Source organism: Macrobrachium rosenbergii, chromosome 41, assembly GCF_040412425.1.
Source record: "Macrobrachium rosenbergii isolate ZJJX-2024 chromosome 41, ASM4041242v1, whole genome shotgun sequence".
NCBI classification, from domain to species: domain Eukaryota; kingdom Metazoa; phylum Arthropoda; class Malacostraca; order Decapoda; family Palaemonidae; genus Macrobrachium; species Macrobrachium rosenbergii.
The window spans coordinates 81,273,107-81,291,045 of NC_089781.1; the positions used below are offsets into that span (position 1 = coordinate 81,273,107).

Below are 17,939 nucleotides of genomic sequence, written 5' to 3' on the forward strand. Positions count from 1 at the left end.
CTTTGTTTTGGAACACGAGGAGATTATGACTTCCTAAATGAATACCAGTCGAGAAAGGACACTCATGTGATTTGACAGTACCTAATGATTTCGTTATGGCAGAGCATTCTTGTTTGTTATTAAGAAACTTATATCAAGGCGTATAAACAATAATTACAAACAACAATGGTTCTATTTATAGCTTGAACTGCGTCTGATATATTTTTTAATCAAGGTGCGATCGGTACACTGGGTTTCTTTTGCAACGCAAACTTGAGCACGTAACAGACATTCAGGGGCGTGCAAACATCCTTTCCTTATCATGTAAATCAGGTTAATATAATGTCAGCATTAATGATATAAAAATAGATATACTCCAAAGAGAAAAGGGATTTGTTGTCGATTAAATGTTTAAAAGACAAAACGAAGTGAAATAGAAAGAGGGTTGATGACGCCTTGGGCATAATTTACACCCAAGGCAAAATTATAACGGATAGAGCGCCTATGGCTCAGCCAGGATTCGAACCTGGGCTGAAAATACATGAAATAGGAAATAAATTATACAGCAAGGGATGCAGTTTTTGGACACATCATAGGGCCTGTCTTGTTGGAAATAATATTGGAAAGGATACAACAGGGATATGCTACAGAATTGACTCAGTTTTTTTTTTGGTAAATATAAAAGGAAAACACAATTGACAGTTTCACAGGCATTAAATCGGTAGTGAGATTCGGGCAGCTTCAATGAGGGTATCTTTTCATTTCCTTTTTTCATATTTTTTCTGTTGCGTATTTAATGGACTGCCTTCATATGTGATATATCAGACCATCGCTGGCTGCTAGGCAAAAGGAATATGAAAGAGTCCTCTGAGATTTTCAGTCGCGGCTTCAAAGACGAAAAGAACAGGACAATACACGTCTCCGGGTGTGTCTCCATGCAAGCATGTCTGTCTGAAGCCTGGAGTCGGAGACGAACGAACGTTCGGGAATTCCGTCCTCAAAAACCGGGAATTCCGTCTTCAGAATCCATGAAGTTCCGTTTCTTAAACAGACAGTACGCACTGATGATCGTCGTAGTTGTATTGGGAGTTCTGTTTAGAGGGCTTAATAACTTTGCTCGTCGTGAAAGCGGCGTTCTGCACCAGCTTGTTTGTTGCGAGCAGTACATCTTGGAATTCAAAAGACGAATGGAAATTCTTCAGGAATCCTTCGCATTTAGAATTATTTCTTGGCTTCTCCCTGAGAGGCCTCACTTCGAGGAGGAAACCACGGGCTCTTCTCGTTGCAGTCCTTCGTCGGGTAATGGCCTTCTGCCCTTGGTTTGGAAGGTTTTTGAAATCCAGACAGGATTTACAAGGTTGCGAACTTATGTCCTGATTCTGGCAGTGGGTATTCATCTGCCTGTTGAGCAACCGTGCTGGCATAAGCCTGCTTAAGCAAACCGGTATTGTGGTGCCAGCTTATGAGAGGGCATACCAGTTTCGAGCCATAGGCAACCTCTTCCGCGTTAAGTTAATGCCTCCGTCATCGAAACTGGATTTATACCCACCTTTCGGGTGCTGGCATAAGCCTCCTTAAGCAAACCGGTATTGTGGTGCCAGCCTGAGCGTGGGCATACCAGTTTCGGGCCATAGGCAACCTCTACTACGGTAAGTTAATGCCTCCGTCATTGAAACTGAATTTCTGCTCACCTTTCGGGTACTGGCATGAACCTCCTTAAGCAAACCGGTATTGTGGTGCCAGCTTGAGCGTGGGCATACCAGTTTCGAGCCATAGGCAACCTCTACCACGGTAAGTTAATGCCTCCGCCATCGAAACTGTATTTATGCCCACCTTTCAGGTGCTGGCATAAGCCTCCTTAAGCAAACCGGTATTGTGGTGCCAGCTTGAGCGTGGGCATACCATTTTCAAGCCATAGGCAACCTCTAGTACGCCTAACGTCAGGTGGAATGGCAAGATGGGTACTCGGAAATGGAAAAGGGCGGCGTCTTTATTAGGAAGGGAGTATTGGATGTAAGGGAAGGGGGAGTTTAAGAATGAATAAGAGATGGGAAGGAGGAAAGGGAGCCGTGGCTCTAACTCGTATAGCCACAACGGCTAAAAGCAGTAGATGACGATCGATGACGTAGATTCGGTGTGGTCAACCTGAGGCTCACTCAGCTTGGCACTATCAGCAGAGTGCCATTAAGTAAGACCAGCACCGATAAGACCGCAAGTTCCGGGTCTCTCTCTCTCTCTCTCTCTCTCTCTCTCTCTCTCTCTCTCTAATTGCTTCCATAATTGCTTCTTTTTTTTTTTTATTAACAGATTGTTCCTTTAGTAACAGGACTCATTTCCACTGTGTTCTTCTTGATCTATGATCTTAAATTGTAATATCAATAAATTTTATTATTACATTTAAGGTGATCAGAGAAAAATTAATATTTACATAAATAAAATATGCTGGACAATGCCACACATACACAAACAAAATCTTATTTCCATTGGCAAAGGAAGAACACCTATGTTGCTGTCAAGAAAATACATTAGCTTTTAAACAGAGAATGCATTTTAAGAAACAGAGACGTCCTCATATCACTTGTTTCTTATCTAAGAGAGATTTGACCAAGTGAGCTCTCAAGCCATTGTGCAGTACATTAAAATCTTAATAACAATAACTGCTTAATATACTCGAGAATTGTTTTTCGGAATTAAGAAGAATTTTCGATGTATATATACATGTAATATATATATATATTATATATACATATATTTATATTATATATACATATATATTTATATATATGCACATATATATGTGTGTGTGTGTGTACTATCAGCTTATCATTTAGAATTAACTGTTCTTAATAATCTAGTTAAATCCATATTTATAATAATAATAATGATTAATATTCTCATTGCTGTAACCTTCATTTTTGCTATGTTCAAGAATACAAACTCATATGAAACATAATATAATAATATAGAACACAAAAGATTCTCTAAACCAGAATGCTCAATTTGGAAAAAAAAGTAGCACCAAACAGAGCTAAGGAAATTAGAGTAAACGATTCTATACAAAAATAAACATCAGTTGATACATAAATAGGCCACAATAGATAAGGCAAAGACATAGGCATCTCAAAAAATGATTCAGTGCCATCCTATGTATGAAAAAGGATGAACAATAAGACAAATGGAAAGACTTCCAGGAAAAGGATTCAGTATCATCTTTGTGTAGGGAACGGCATGAGATATAAGGCAAAAGGCAAAGAGAAAGACATCTCTCTAAAAGATTCACTATAATCATAAGCAAGGAAAGGATGAAATATACGAAAATGGATGAAAACATTGACGAAAAAGGAAAGAGATCTCACATAATCATCCAGTATCGTCCAATATAGCAAAACGGATGAAAAATAAGGCAAAGAGAAAGACATTCACAAAATGATTCAATATCATCCTATGTACGAAAAGATATAAAAGGAGCAATAACTAATGACAAATTTTTACCTAACAGAAAATACAGCTTTAGGAAAACGAAAACTGAAATGTCCCAGAATTTCAGAATCATTCCACGAATACAAAACAGGAGTTTGAAGATGCAAAGTGTTTATCATGTCCAAAGCGCATAAGTAAACAACTGGAGGTCAATAAATAAGAAACAACAAATTTACATAACTGGATATTTCAAAATAGACATCAAATATCATGCTGCAATGTTGGCCCTGGATAAATCTCTCTCTCTCTCTCTCTCTCTCTCTCTCTCTCTCTCTCTCTCTCTCTCTCTCTCTCTCTATATATATATATATATATATATATATATATATATATATATATATACATATATGTGTATGTATGTATGTATATATTTATACACACACACACCACACATATATATACATATGTATATATATATATATATATATATATATATATATATATATATATATATATATATATATATATATATATATAATGTATAAACAAATAGTATGAATTTTCCCTTAGAGGATGTGGTCGCAGGTGCTGGCTCTCCGGTTCTCAGCATTTCTTTCTGGAATGAGGTTGATGACTCCATTCCATTGTCTCTAATTGCTGCAGCCCACTACAATCGTCTATATTATTTAGGCTAATACGAACAAAAATGAGATTTAACAGAATTTTCCTACAGAATTGTAGCTTGATTAGGATCGAACCCTAAACCTTCTAAGGTTGGGACTAGCAACGTCATGGCAATTGGGCCAAGTGCACCTATTTCATAAGGGCACACAAACATAAACAACGAGTCCGTTTGCGAGTGAAATTTCCCAGTCATTTTCACAGAGGGCCATAATACTACAATAATGGTACAAAACCAGAAATATAAAATAATACACTGAGCTCACAAAAATTCAAAGGGGAAAATAAGTATATACAAAGAATATCCAATTGCTATATGGTTCTTTTGCATATTTTTTTTTCACTGAAGACAGGAGAGAGTTGTGAACATCGAGAAAAACATCTTCGTACAAAAGTTCGACAAAATTCAAAATAATATCTGGCGCACTTATATTGCAATGAAAATGTTCTATCGCCTTTGACACAAGTACTGATGTAAGTAAATATATTCCGCTAACTTATGGAATTAACAGTACAGTATTATATAAGCTTTGAAACAGTTATATGAACGCAAATAATCCTTAAAACTCAGCAATTCAGGAGAGGTTACCATGAAGGCAACGTTCAGTGCAAAGCAAACCCAGGGTCTAGATTTTTGTAGATTTTCTAAAGGCGACCCTGAAAGCCAAGGCTTCTCTTGGCCGATGATGATGCAACACGATTTTCCTACCACTAGTCACCAACGTAAATTTATATGGTATTCCTCCGAGTGACTGACTGAATTATTAATTGATTTGCTGGCAAAGGAACCTGGCGTTACAACGGCAAATTCAATGGGCGCTTTAAGAGAATATAAAAATCGAAAATAGCATAAACCTCTTTACTTTAAAAGAAATGTCGCTTCACAAAGGGCAGGTACGCTTCCCTTTTTATTAGGGCACTGCGATAAAGTGCCTTCTCGAATCTCAAGGACTGGAGAACGTGAATGAAATTATAGCAAGCTAGTTTCTTACTGCCGATGTTTACGACTTACAATTATTATTATTATTAATTATTAATTATTATTATTATTATTATTATTATTATTAACCTCTGAATCTAGGGTGAAGCCCTTCATCAGAAATGCCCCACAGCATCAACTATACCTTGACAGGTATTAGAAGCAATAAAGCCTATAATAAAGATAGGGTGCCCTAATATACGCGGTTCTAAGCAAGGAAGGTAAGGCCTTGTTATCATTATTATTTATACTTAATATATACCCTTGCAAGTGTATTGCCTCATAAAGATATTCACTAGCAAACCTTAACAGAACACAAGGCCTGTGTGTGAAAATAAACGAAGGAAAAAGTAAAAAAGATGACATTAAACTCGAACAGAGAAACATTTAACATCAACGAATTAATATACAATTATCTGTTAGGGCAAACAGACAAATAGCTGCATAAACTTATGTCTCCAAAATATTGAATGTTTACTCGAGACAAACACGGTATAAATCAACTTCCAAACTTAATGAGTTCCTTAGCAATGTCTAACGTCCCCGACAATTTTTCCAGACACTCCTTTCATGAGTTTCTGCAATTCCTATAAAAGGGACGCGATGAAGTCACCTGGCAAATATAAATGACGTTGACACGACCGATCTTTCTTTTTGGCGTTGGAGGGAATGATGAAGGGAAACAAACTATCGCTGTTTTAGCGTTGAGTAAAGAAATGAAAAACTTCTTTACGGCGTCAATCATTTTGAGTCAGAATTGTAACTGATGTTAACAGATGTATCACTGCCTCTAAGCGCACATAGTTTCACAAACTATTAAACGATTTATACAATACTCTTGCAATTCTAAATACATTTTGCCGGCATGAAATTATGTCCAAGTTGTTCAGTCAAGCTTCGGAATTTTCACCCTGTCTCCGTTTCCCCTGATCTGTGTAAGTTTCCATTTGTTTGAAGAAAGGCTTTGGCTTCCGGTGGGGCCACTCTTTTTCACTTGTTTTTAATTTTCAAGTTTAGGCATAAGCTACTCGTCCTGTGGTCTTCAGTATTTTTTTTTTACATACAGTAGAACTTCACTCATAAATAGACAGTCATTTAAGATTTCTCTTTGCGATAAAAAAAATAATTCTGCCTGATTTAATTACTAAAATATGAAAAATCAACGCTTCGTCCTCAACTTCAGTGGTAACAAATCGAAAAACATGAACTCGGACGTAGATGACCTTGTAAGTTGTGACACCAGTTTTTCATATAAAATATATAATATATATATATATATATATATATATATATATATATATATATATATATATATATAAATGTTTTATATATTATATATATATATATATATATATATATATATATATATATATATATATATATATATATATATATATATAATAAGGAAGTGGTACTTATAAGTTATTTTGTCATGCTTTCAGTTTAATTATTTCTTTTGTGATATTTATTCAGGGATTATTTCTGTCCTATGACATTTGTAAAAAGGAATTTACTGATGTTTTAATCTTTCATCTGCTTCGCTATGATTATTCCTTTATCTTTCTATTGAGATATTTATCTGCATGTTTATGCATTTAACTCTATTATTTAACATTTGTTAACGCGTTTATATAAAAATATTTCCATATCCTTCTTGGATGAGTACTATGTCCGGTTCAGGATACATCTAATTATGTATCCTGAACCGAACATAGTACTCATCCAAGAAGGATATGGAAATATTTTTATATAAACGCGTTAACAAATGTTAAATAATAGAGTTGAATGCATAAACATGCAGATAAATATCTGGATAGAAAGATAAAGGAATAATCATAGCGAAGCAGATGAAAGATTAAAACATCAGTAAAATCCTTTTCACAAAATGACATAGGACAGGAAATAATCCCCTGGAATAATTATTACAAAAGAAATAATTAAACTGAAAGCATTACAAAATAACTTAAAGTATCGCTTCCTTTTACTATTAATAACAAAAAAAAACAACAACAACCTTAACAACAACAACAATAATAATAATAATAATAACAAGAAATTCGTTAATGTATTAATTATCAGATTTTAAACCTCAAAGTTGACAAGCTAAGGCCGGGTTACAACAGATAATTATCTTTCGGTCAATTAATTACTGATAATTATCTTTCGGTCAATTGCCCAGTTGCAACGTTTCACAGGCAAGGTTAAATTCTGAATGCTTGACCTTAATCAGTTTTATTTATCTATTTGCAGCGTCTGTTTATAGTACCTATTCACTTCACCTCTTCTATTGCAACTGGCTCAAGTCGCTCGTATATGTCTTTATACAGCGAACACTGACATGATAACATATGCTTAATTGATTCTGATTATTGATAATACTGAAGACCAGTGAGATTAATCTGTCTGTGAATAAAGTAAAGTCATATACTATTAAAGAAATAAAATTACTGTTCAGTTCACGGAGTTTTACCACTAACTGTTTAACAGCAGGTATAAAGAGACTACACGATGCATTCCCAACGCCATTCGGTTTCTCCGGGTCTAGAGTAAACAGAAGCGTTCCTCGAGATGTATGCGAAGGTGAGTTACGGAACGAGAGACAGACAGACTGCTAAGGACTAAGATAAACAAACGCATTTTACGTCTGGTCTGAACTCTCCTCTTCTCTACCTTATCAGGTACGACGACAATGGTCCTGGTAGCTGTAGTAAAGGCCATGATCGTATCAAACTATCGATCTCTCGCTTTGTCTGTTCTTTTTCTCAACAATGTAAAAATTCTACCGCATGAATGATTCACTTTTAAAACTATTAGTAAAATACACTATTCTCGAATGAATATATCCTCGTGAACGAAGGAAAATATCAGTGTTAGCAATTAGTAGACTTGTATTTGAAATTATAGAGCTCAATTTTCAACTCTAACTATATGCAAATGGATCAAATACTGTACGGGTTTCAGTTTAGCTACAAAGGAAATTTCAACTGGGGGCCACTGGGGGCCCAAGCATCTGACTGGGGGGTCCGGGCACCCCTGGCCCCCAATAGCGACGGCGCTGAACTTGCGGTTGCCCAGCTTATCAAATGCCAAAGACCGATAATAATTTGTTTCAAGATAATATAAACCTGTTTACAATATATTAACGCAGAAGTTGATGCTAAGATAATTATTTTTGCGTTATGCCCCTTCGCCAGGTTATTTTTCATATGCTTTGTTTTATAAGATGAGCGTTTCAGTCAGTTTTTTAGAGCTAACGGTAAATATCCGCAATCGATAATGCAGCTAATCGTGATTGGTGGAACGAAAACTCGTCGCTCAAATATCATGTATCTATATTTTTTCTTTTTCTTAAACATTCATGGAACGTGCGATCGTTGATTTTATTGTCTCATAATTTATGAAAAATTACACATATAGTGGTGTTAGGTTGGCATTTTTTTGGATATTCATCACAATAATACGGCATTAGAAAATATGTAAATATGTTTTGTATTTTCTTCCAACTGCTACAATACAAGGGATCAATCAGAAGCAATATGCGTGCGCTTCGACGATACCTACTGCGGATATTTACTGTCATCCCTAAAACACCGACAACAGTAAACAGTGAATGCTTCACAACACAGAAGAACTAGAAAGTCCAGGAAATAAGTAGCTAAGGCAATAACGGAGCAGTACAAGTTGCAAGGAAGCAAAGAATAGAATTTTCAGGCCATTCTGCTTCAAGTGTGAAGGATTTCCTATAAACATAAAAAAATGGGGATCTACATAACTCAAGCCGAGGATTCAATATGATGACACATGAAAATGACTCAAGATACAAATGAATGATAAATATAACTGATGTTATCGTAAGTTACACACATCAACAGCACAAATCAACTTACTCAGGCAGAAAGATTCCATCGTTTTATATCGAATCTTCCCCCTTTTTCTATCTTCATACAAAGGCGGAGATAAATGTTTGCAATACCCAGACCCTGGCTAAATAACATCTACAAAGTTTTGTAACTGGAGAGCTATAAGTTTCTCATATGTCATCAACGTAAATTCCATTTAAATTTGATAGCCAAAACTTCATTTTTGTATCAATAAGCGGTAAAATTGTCATTTATATATATATATATATATATATATATATATATATATATATATATATATATATATATATATATATATATATATATATATATATATATATATATATATATATATATATATATATATATATATATATATATATATATATATATATATATATACTGATGTACTGAAAGGTTTCAGAGTGAATAAACCCAGACCTTGGGTGTTATCTGAAGCGTGAATGATTTTCCTAATGTTATAACCGTTAAAGAGTTCCTGGTTAATTCTTAAGCAACCTACAAAGCAAACCTTTTGAAACTCCTTTGTGGAATTAACTGGAAAGAGCTTGAAGCTTCCTGAGAAAAAAAAAAAAAAAAGGCAGTCCAAACGCATCCGTAACACGGCTTTGAACTCAGTCGAAACTGAAGTTCTGAAAAGAACATTAACATGAAAGCAATTCGTACAGACAGACAATTGCGATGACGTAGGAGGAACTCCGGGAATTTCTTGGAAGACACCGACATTGATTCAAGGACGACACAATGAACGAAGGTTGATAAAGAAAAAATTAGGGGGTGGGGGAGCAAATTGTTCAGAAGGGAAAGAATTATCGGTAAACAATGGGCACGAGGACCGAACCTTAGGGCTAACGAACGGGGTAACTACCGGTGGCACCGGGTATATAAGGGAGGCGAACTTGGGGCATCAGACATTAGCATCGTTATCTCCCTCTCAGGCGGAAGGGCGTCACCAGTTCAAGATGAATCTGAAAGTGGTGAGTAACTGGGACACTGATTATCATCATGGGTATTCATAAATTAATGTTACATTTACTTTCAAACTCAACCGTACGTTTCTTGTTTAAATAACTTTAAGCATGAAAACATACCTAATAAATACAGTAATTTTCTTGAGACGTCGCTTATCACCAATTCATTTCACCATTATGTCCATCAATTTACCCTTCCATCGGTTCATCTACTATGCTACGACATAAGCTAAAAAACTAACAGTTTAACTGATTGCTCTGATAGTAAAAATTGGTGTCATAATTACTACGCCGATAGACACCAAAAATATCTAATATGTAAAAATTTTAAAAATTTAAATAACACTGAGAGAGAAAGAGAAACTTTCATCTATAAATAATCATAAACATACAGACAGTAACCACCACATACTTTAAGTCTCAACCTACGTTTATCTAAAAGAGAGAGAGAAAAAAAAAAATCTTGCGAGCACGGGCTCTTGCTCAAGGAGTACCCCGTAAATTGAATTAAGACTTTTAGAATTTTTGGTCGTTATAAAATTTTTCAAATGTCTGTCTTTGAAACAGGTGACGGTGCTGTGCGCCGTTGTGGCACTGGTAACGGCTAGACCACGCCAACATCAGAGTGGGGGAGGAGGCGGAGGCTTCGGAGGAGGTGGTGGCGGTGGAAGTGGGGGAGGCGGTTTTGGAGGAGGAGGAGGATTTGGAGGAGGTGGAGGACATAAAGAAGGAGGTGGCGGAGGAGGCTTCGGAGGCGGTGGTGGAAGTGAAGGAGGTGGTGGAGGCGGCTTTGGAGGAGGAGGGGGGGCATCCGGAGGAGGTGGCGGAGGCGGCTTTGGAGGAGGAGGAGGGGCAAGCGGAGGAGGTGGCGGAGGCGGCTTTGGAGGAGGAGGAGGAGGGGCAAGTGGAGGTGGTGGAGGAGGATTTGGAGGAGGAGGTGGACAAAGTGGAGGCTCTGGCGGAGGGTTTGGAGGAGGAGGAGGAGGAGATGGACAAAGAGGAGGCTCTGGCGGAGGGTTTGGAGGTGGTGGAGGAGCTGGAGGCGGAGGTGGACACAGAGGAGGTTCGGGAGGAGGTTTTGGAGGTGGTGGGGGAGCTGGAGGCGGAGGAGGACACAGAGGAGGTTCGGGAGGAGGCTTTGGAGGTGGGGTTGGAGGTAAGTAGCGACTCTTTCGTAACATTGTAGAATCTAACTAAAGAAAACTTTGAATTATTATACCCAAGAGTAACTATGCAATTATAAAAAGCAGAGATGAAAGCCATTACAAGAATACAGTATATTTAAAATAACAACTACAATGAGTTCGTTGTTCTTACACGCAAGATTAATTTATATATATATATACACATTATATATACACACGTATATATATATATATATATATATATATATATATATATATATATATATATATATATATTATGTGTGTGTGTGTATGTATATATATGTATGTATGTATATATATATATATATATATATATATATATATATATATATATATATATATATATATATATGTCACACAAACAAATGAATTTAGCACACATGGTTGCTCGTTTGTGTCCTTTTATCTAAAATCTATTTTTTTATTATTCCATCTACAGCAAGTCACGCGGGCTAAACTTCATCCATAGGACACCGCAAGTAACAAAGTAATTGTTGATTATTGTAATAAAATATAAAAAATTAAGATGTCTTTTAAAAACCCTATTTACTTCCCCAACAAGGAATTTTTTTGACTGAGTGAAAAACATTAAGTGGTTAATGATTATATTACTCTCATATACCTGAATATGAAATATAAATAATCACACGCATAGATACACAAGTACAGTATGTGGTTTATGTATGTAATAAAACCAACGTGTTGAGGAAATAATATCAAATTATATGCTTTACATATATGAAATTTCTGAGCGACAAAGTTCAATATACATATGTCAGGTGGATGGGCATTTATTCATATTACATTAAAAAAAATGATAATGTTATTTACCTTACTAGTTATTACTGGATTTACAATATCGAAGTATTCTTATATATACCTTAAACCCAATGAATGGCAATGAAAACGATACAGGTTGAAATGATCGTTAAAACCAAGTCGGTAAATTCATGAGACAACTTCTAGTATTTTAAATCAGATGGAAAGCTTTGTGCATCCCGATGTTCTGTATCTTCATAAGACCTTATTTAGCAGAAATCTTTGCGAACCAACGGCACTTTATGAACAGAGCATACTTAACTAAGATGGGAATTCTCAAAGAATAGTTTTCGGTGGGGATGGGGATAGGAGGACAATTCTCACCCAAAAAAGAACACTTATCATGTTATCGACTGCCATTTGGGTGTGAGAGACCGCATTAGGTCTTTCTGTTTCCATTTGGTTCCTCGTCATTACAAACTTCTTGTGGTGTATGTTAATGAGAGTCCAGAAAGTAGAAAAAAGAACTGTATAAATACACCACACATAAGGTGTTTAGTTATAGCCATATGCATATATACTGACTTAAATACAGAAAAGCATACTATATTATGAACACTGGTAGTATGAACTCTTAGTTAAGAACTAGATTTCAAGACAGTAACCTTATCATCTCGAAATCTGCGGTGTTTAAAGATGACAATATCGCTTTAATACTGGGATCTATCAAGAGCATCAAGTACAAAAATCATAAGGGTTTGTGCTAAAGTAACTTCGAATACACGATATTCTAAACTCACAAATACAAAAAACTGAACTTGATGTAAAAATACATACACTACAGATTATGGGAATTTTAGTTATTAATGGCTTACCCATATTAAAAAAAAAACTTACAGCAAGCCGAGGTATTAAAGATGATGACATGGGTACAAACTCCATTTCTTCAATATTTCATCCACTCTCTTATGACATTTTTATAATCTCTCTCTCACGGTTAGATCTCATCCATGATCCAGTTTTCCCCTGTTTGGGGCTACATAAGGACCGTTATTTCCTATCTTTTTATCCTAGCAGTCAACGATTCCTTCCTTATTAAGGCCCACCATCTTTGCTACCTCATCCTCTTTCTTATTTTAATCTGGCCTGGGTTAGAAAATGGCATTAGGTTTTCCTCCCAACTGACCTTTGTATTAAAAAACTAAAGATAATATCTTCATTTAATTTGTAAATTTCGAAACAAGATAACGAATTAAACAGAATGTTGATGTAAGGTACCGAACATAATTAAAATTTTACGGCATTTTGTAAAACCAAGAAAAACATTTATCAAAAGTCACGGAGAACTTGTACAAAGTCGACATTTGAAAAAGAGAAGTTCACTGGAAAAAGGGAGACAGAAGTCAAATAAAGCTGGTTTCCCGAACTCTCCTTGCGGGGTTAAGACGTAATTCGAGAGCAAATGGGCGGAGGGTTAAATGCACCGATGTGAGACGTGTAAATAATGATGAAGGTCACGGCTGCCTGACTACCAGAGGAATACAATGTGGTAATAAAAACAGTCTTAAGACAATGCGGAATCAGGGATAGACAACAGTGACTGAGGTGGAAATAGGGAGAGAGAAGGAGAGAAAGGGAGAAATATGCTGGAAGAGAGAGAGAGAGAGAGAGAGAGAGATAAAGGATCCGGCAAACACTACCTGCCAGGTTAAGCAGAACGACAGGCACAGAGAGGCTGCTAAGACAAAGGATATATAAAGGAGGATGGACCTCGGCATCCTTAACACAGATTATTTTGTCCCTCCTTGGCGCAACATCACTTCATCTGTTCAGGATGCATCCAGGCCTGGTAAGTTCAAGAAATAACTTCTCTTCTGAATGAAAGAGGATTTCAGCACGTATCTGTATGGACTATAGGTATACTGAATATATATATATATATAAAATATATATATATATATATATATATATATATATATATATATATATATATATATAAATATATATAATATTGAAGCTACAAATGTCGTTTAATATCCAAGTCACGCTACTTCGGGAATATCCCCGATGGGGAATTATCACCGAAGGGGAATTCGTAAGTGATAAATGGATCGGTATTGCCGGGTCTCGATCCCTCGACACAGTTACCTTCCAACGACTCCAGTCGACGGTCTACCCACTGAGCCATCTTATATATATATATATATATATATATATATATATATATATATATATATATATATATATATATATATATATATATATATATATATATATATATATATATATATTATATACATATATATAATCATATATCATATCTAAATGTACGTACAAAATGGCGACCATAGTTAAGTGGTTAATAACATCGTCTCAACCAAAACGGTTCTAAAGTAGAGACATGATTGGGTCCGTTCACTGAAAAATCTATTGTGACTTCGTCAAACGTAAAACCCAAACCTGTAAAAGTGAGTCTTTTAAAATTTAATCATCATTTACAGCTTTTCTTAAACCACAAGAGTTTACACATATATATATATATATATATATATATATATATAAATATATTTATAAATATATTTATGTATATATATATATATATATATATATATATATATATATATATATATATATATGAAAGATAATTTTATCACCGCTCTAAAAGCAAAATAAAATCGATGATACTTAGAAAAGGTACTGTACTGTAATCTAAAAGTTTATTTCTTTTTCTGGAAACTGTACAGTATGAACATTACCACTAGAAACATTTCGTGATAAGTCAGCTCTAATAAAAAAAAGTGAACTCTTATTCACACAGAAATAGGTAATGATGTATTTCTCTCCCAAAACAGGTGGTTGTGTTATTTTCTGCGTTGATGCTGGCGACAGCTGCACCAGGTCCTAATCATAGAGGCGGCTTTGGAGGAGGTGGTGGATTTGGAGGAGGGGGAGGCTCTGGAGGAGGAGGAGGTTTTGGTGGTGGTTCAGGTGGGGGAGGTGGCTTTGGAGGAGGTGGTGGACAGGGAGGAGGAGGAGGAGGCAGAGGAGGTGGACAAGGTGGTGGGAGTGGAGGCGGCTTTGGAGGAGGTGGTAGACAAAGTGGTGGAAGTGGAGGTGGCTTTGGAGGAGGTGATAGTCAAAGGGGTGGAAGTGGAGGAGGCTTTGGAGGAGGGGGTCAAGGAGGTGGCTCAGGTGGAGGTTTTGGAGGAGGTGGTCAAGGAGGCTTTGGAGGAGGGGGTCAAGGAGGCGGGTCAGGTGGAGGCTTTGGAGGAGGAGGTCAAGGAGGCTTTGGAGGAGGGGGTCAAGGAGGTGGTTCAGGTGGAGGCTTTGGAGGAGGAGATCAAGGCAGCTTTGGAGGAGGAGGCCAAGGAGGCGGCTCAGGTGGAGGCTTTGGAGGCGGGGGAGGACAGAGTGGAGGATCAGGAGGAGGATTTGGAGGTGGCAGCAGCACCGGTGAAAGCTATGCAGGTGCAGTTGGAGGTAGGTAAAGCAAACTCCCAAGTATCCCTCCTACGGTTTTTAACTTTCATATACAATGTCAGTAAAAGAAGCGGATAATAGCTATCAGCGATATTCGTTATGATGAACAATGATGTCGAAAGGAGTTATAAGCCCTATTTTAGTTCAACGCCAGGGCGTTAATGCTCATTAATTCATTCGCTTACCCTTTAGGACTCCGTTGTGACACTGTTGCACACACACTAGGCTCCCAAGTACTGTTACATGTTTCTTATTATTGAACTTTGTGGTGAGGCTACTAACCTCATATTAATAGTGTTCCGAGAAACAATTCGCAATATTTGATTAATTTATGTGCCATTTTTTTTTTACTTGCAGCCAGCTTCGGCGGCTAGAAATCCTCAACAAAGCGTCAGCAATAGTGGTCTACAAGCAGTTCTCTTTTATTAAAAAAGACAAAAATAAACGTTAGAGGTCGTACATCTCTAACTAAAACTACTCAAGACATCACCAAAAAGGACCTACTTATAATTTAGTACTAATTATTGAAATGCTTTATAAGATGCATATAGTTCGGTAAACAATTCCTGGTTTATTAAGAAATAATGCTTACTTATAGTTTAATATGAATAAAAACGTGAAATATAAGGCGTACATTATTTCCTTGGTCATCAAGAAATGAGGTCATACATTCACTATTGTACATTTATATACGAAGTAAACTGTTTGATACAGCGAGCATCTCCAAAGCTACAGGCGGGAGTGAAATAAATAGATATTTTAGATGTCGATCACTGAGTTAAAAAACGCCCCTGTATAAGGATATTTCACGTCAAAATTTACTGATTTTCACGAAGGAGCCTTCATTCACCCAGAAATAAAGGTGCAACAGACTGTGCTTATATAACTGCTTGGTAGGATGTTTATCCAATACCAACGTTAATTGCCTAGCAAGAAACTCCAGTAGTATGGAACAAGGAACAGGGACATCATGTATTGAGTACATGTATGTATTATTAGTTTCGTTATTTAAAATAGAAATGTTTCTTATGGAACAAATCTTGGATGCTAATAATTTATTAAAAGGCTTCAACAGAATATAATACTCATATATAAAAGGAAAGAGAGAGAAAATAGAAACAAATGAATACATAAGCAGATGACAAAAACATGACAGCTAAGGGTTATTTTGTTTTAAGGGAAAATTAATAATTTTCTTGAGATATATGCATCAATATTCATGAAACCGTCATAAAAAAAACTGTTTCACAGGAAAGGGAATGATCAATTGGTTTAAGGTCCTCTAGCACCGCAGAAAAGGGAATGGAAACATCTGGTACATCGGAAATCTCAAAGCGATAAATCTGTAGCCCAAATGTACAGTATTACAATGAATATAGAAATTAAGAAACGTTTCATTCAAAATCTTAATCATTGTGTTGCCTAACATATCCACTTGTTAATTTTCAGAATAAAACCTGGAAAGGATTTACTGGATTACCAATCTTAAGGTATCTGAATTTTGGCTTACAATGTTTGATCTTAAAAATTATTTCACCAGCTGATATTATAATTTTTTCCACTACATTTTTTGGTAAGAAATAGTGTCTATTAATGAATTATTTTTTAAGTGATGACTGCGAATGAAACTAATTACCATGATAATTTTTAACACTCAACTAAAATGATAGTAAAATAATAAAGAGATCTTACAAATTAAGACCAGAACTGTTGAAAACATCAACGGAAAATCAAAATTAAGCCCTGAAATTCCTCTTGGATTAGATCAAGCGACAACAAGATGTAATCACATTCACTCACTCAACTTAATCTCGGGCCTCATTCTGAGCAATTCCAATTCAGTCCAGATTCCTAAGTCAGTTGCAAGCTTCTCAGTACTAAGTTTTGGGGATGAGGTTGCTCGTCTCACGTCGAGATATTAATGGGTACAAAAAAAGAAATGGAAAAAATGAATGAGGATGATCAAGATTGCTGGATATGGATTAACATTGAATGCCTAGTTGATATGTCATAAAAAAAAAAGCTGAATGCACATTAGTTTACAAAAAACATCACTGAAAAGGGTTTGAGTATTTTGACGCTTAATATTATCATAAAAATAAATCTTGAACTAAAAATTAATAGTTCAAAGACGTAAGAGTAAGATTATGTTGCAATTTTAACTAGTAACATTTGCTGTCACTCAGTTAAACAGAACAGAGGAGCTATTCTTTCAAAGAGAATATATAATAAACAAATTCTAAAGAGAATCAACACAAAATGGATAACTCTTCAAAGAGAAAATATGGCGAATATATTCGAGAGAGAAATCTTATAAAAAACAAAATAATACCTTCAATCCAAGTCTTAACAATCGAAAATGCCTTTAAATTTATAATAAGAGCATTTTGTCCGTTAAAAAATAAACTTATAATTGGTAAAAGGACTATTCGAAAGAAAATAAAAAAAGAGGCAATACATTATTATTAGGTCCTTCATTATTTTTATATATATATATATATATATATATATATATATATATATATATATTATATACGTACATACATAGACAAATACTTATATATACATACATACAATTCCTTGAAGATCAGTACTATCCAGACCCGTCTTGGACACTTCCAAG

At 35.7% G+C, this 17,939-nt stretch overlaps 2 protein-coding genes across 3 annotated transcripts in view; one reads left to right on the plus strand and one right to left on the minus strand.

Annotated features, from left to right (window-relative positions):
* The window catches only part of LOC136826924 (A disintegrin and metalloproteinase with thrombospondin motifs adt-2-like), a 282,157-nt gene that overhangs the window by 65,693 nt on the left and 198,525 nt on the right, over positions 1 to 17,939 (minus strand). The window lies entirely within an intron of this gene.
* LOC136826516 (uncharacterized) lies at positions 13,542 to 15,943 on the plus strand. Of its 2 annotated transcripts, XM_067083699.1 has the most exons (4): positions 13,542 to 13,685; positions 14,689 to 15,174; positions 15,211 to 15,316; positions 15,674 to 15,943. In XM_067083699.1, the coding sequence occupies exons 1-4, from the start codon at positions 13,671 to 13,673 to the stop codon at positions 15,688 to 15,690; spliced, it is 624 nt and encodes a 207-aa protein (XP_066939800.1). In that variant the 5' UTR covers positions 13,542 to 13,670; the 3' UTR covers positions 15,691 to 15,943. The 2 variants fall into 2 exon arrangements, with proteins under 2 accessions (XP_066939800.1, XP_066939799.1); XM_067083698.1 differs by having other exon boundaries at positions 13,544 to 13,685; positions 14,689 to 15,316.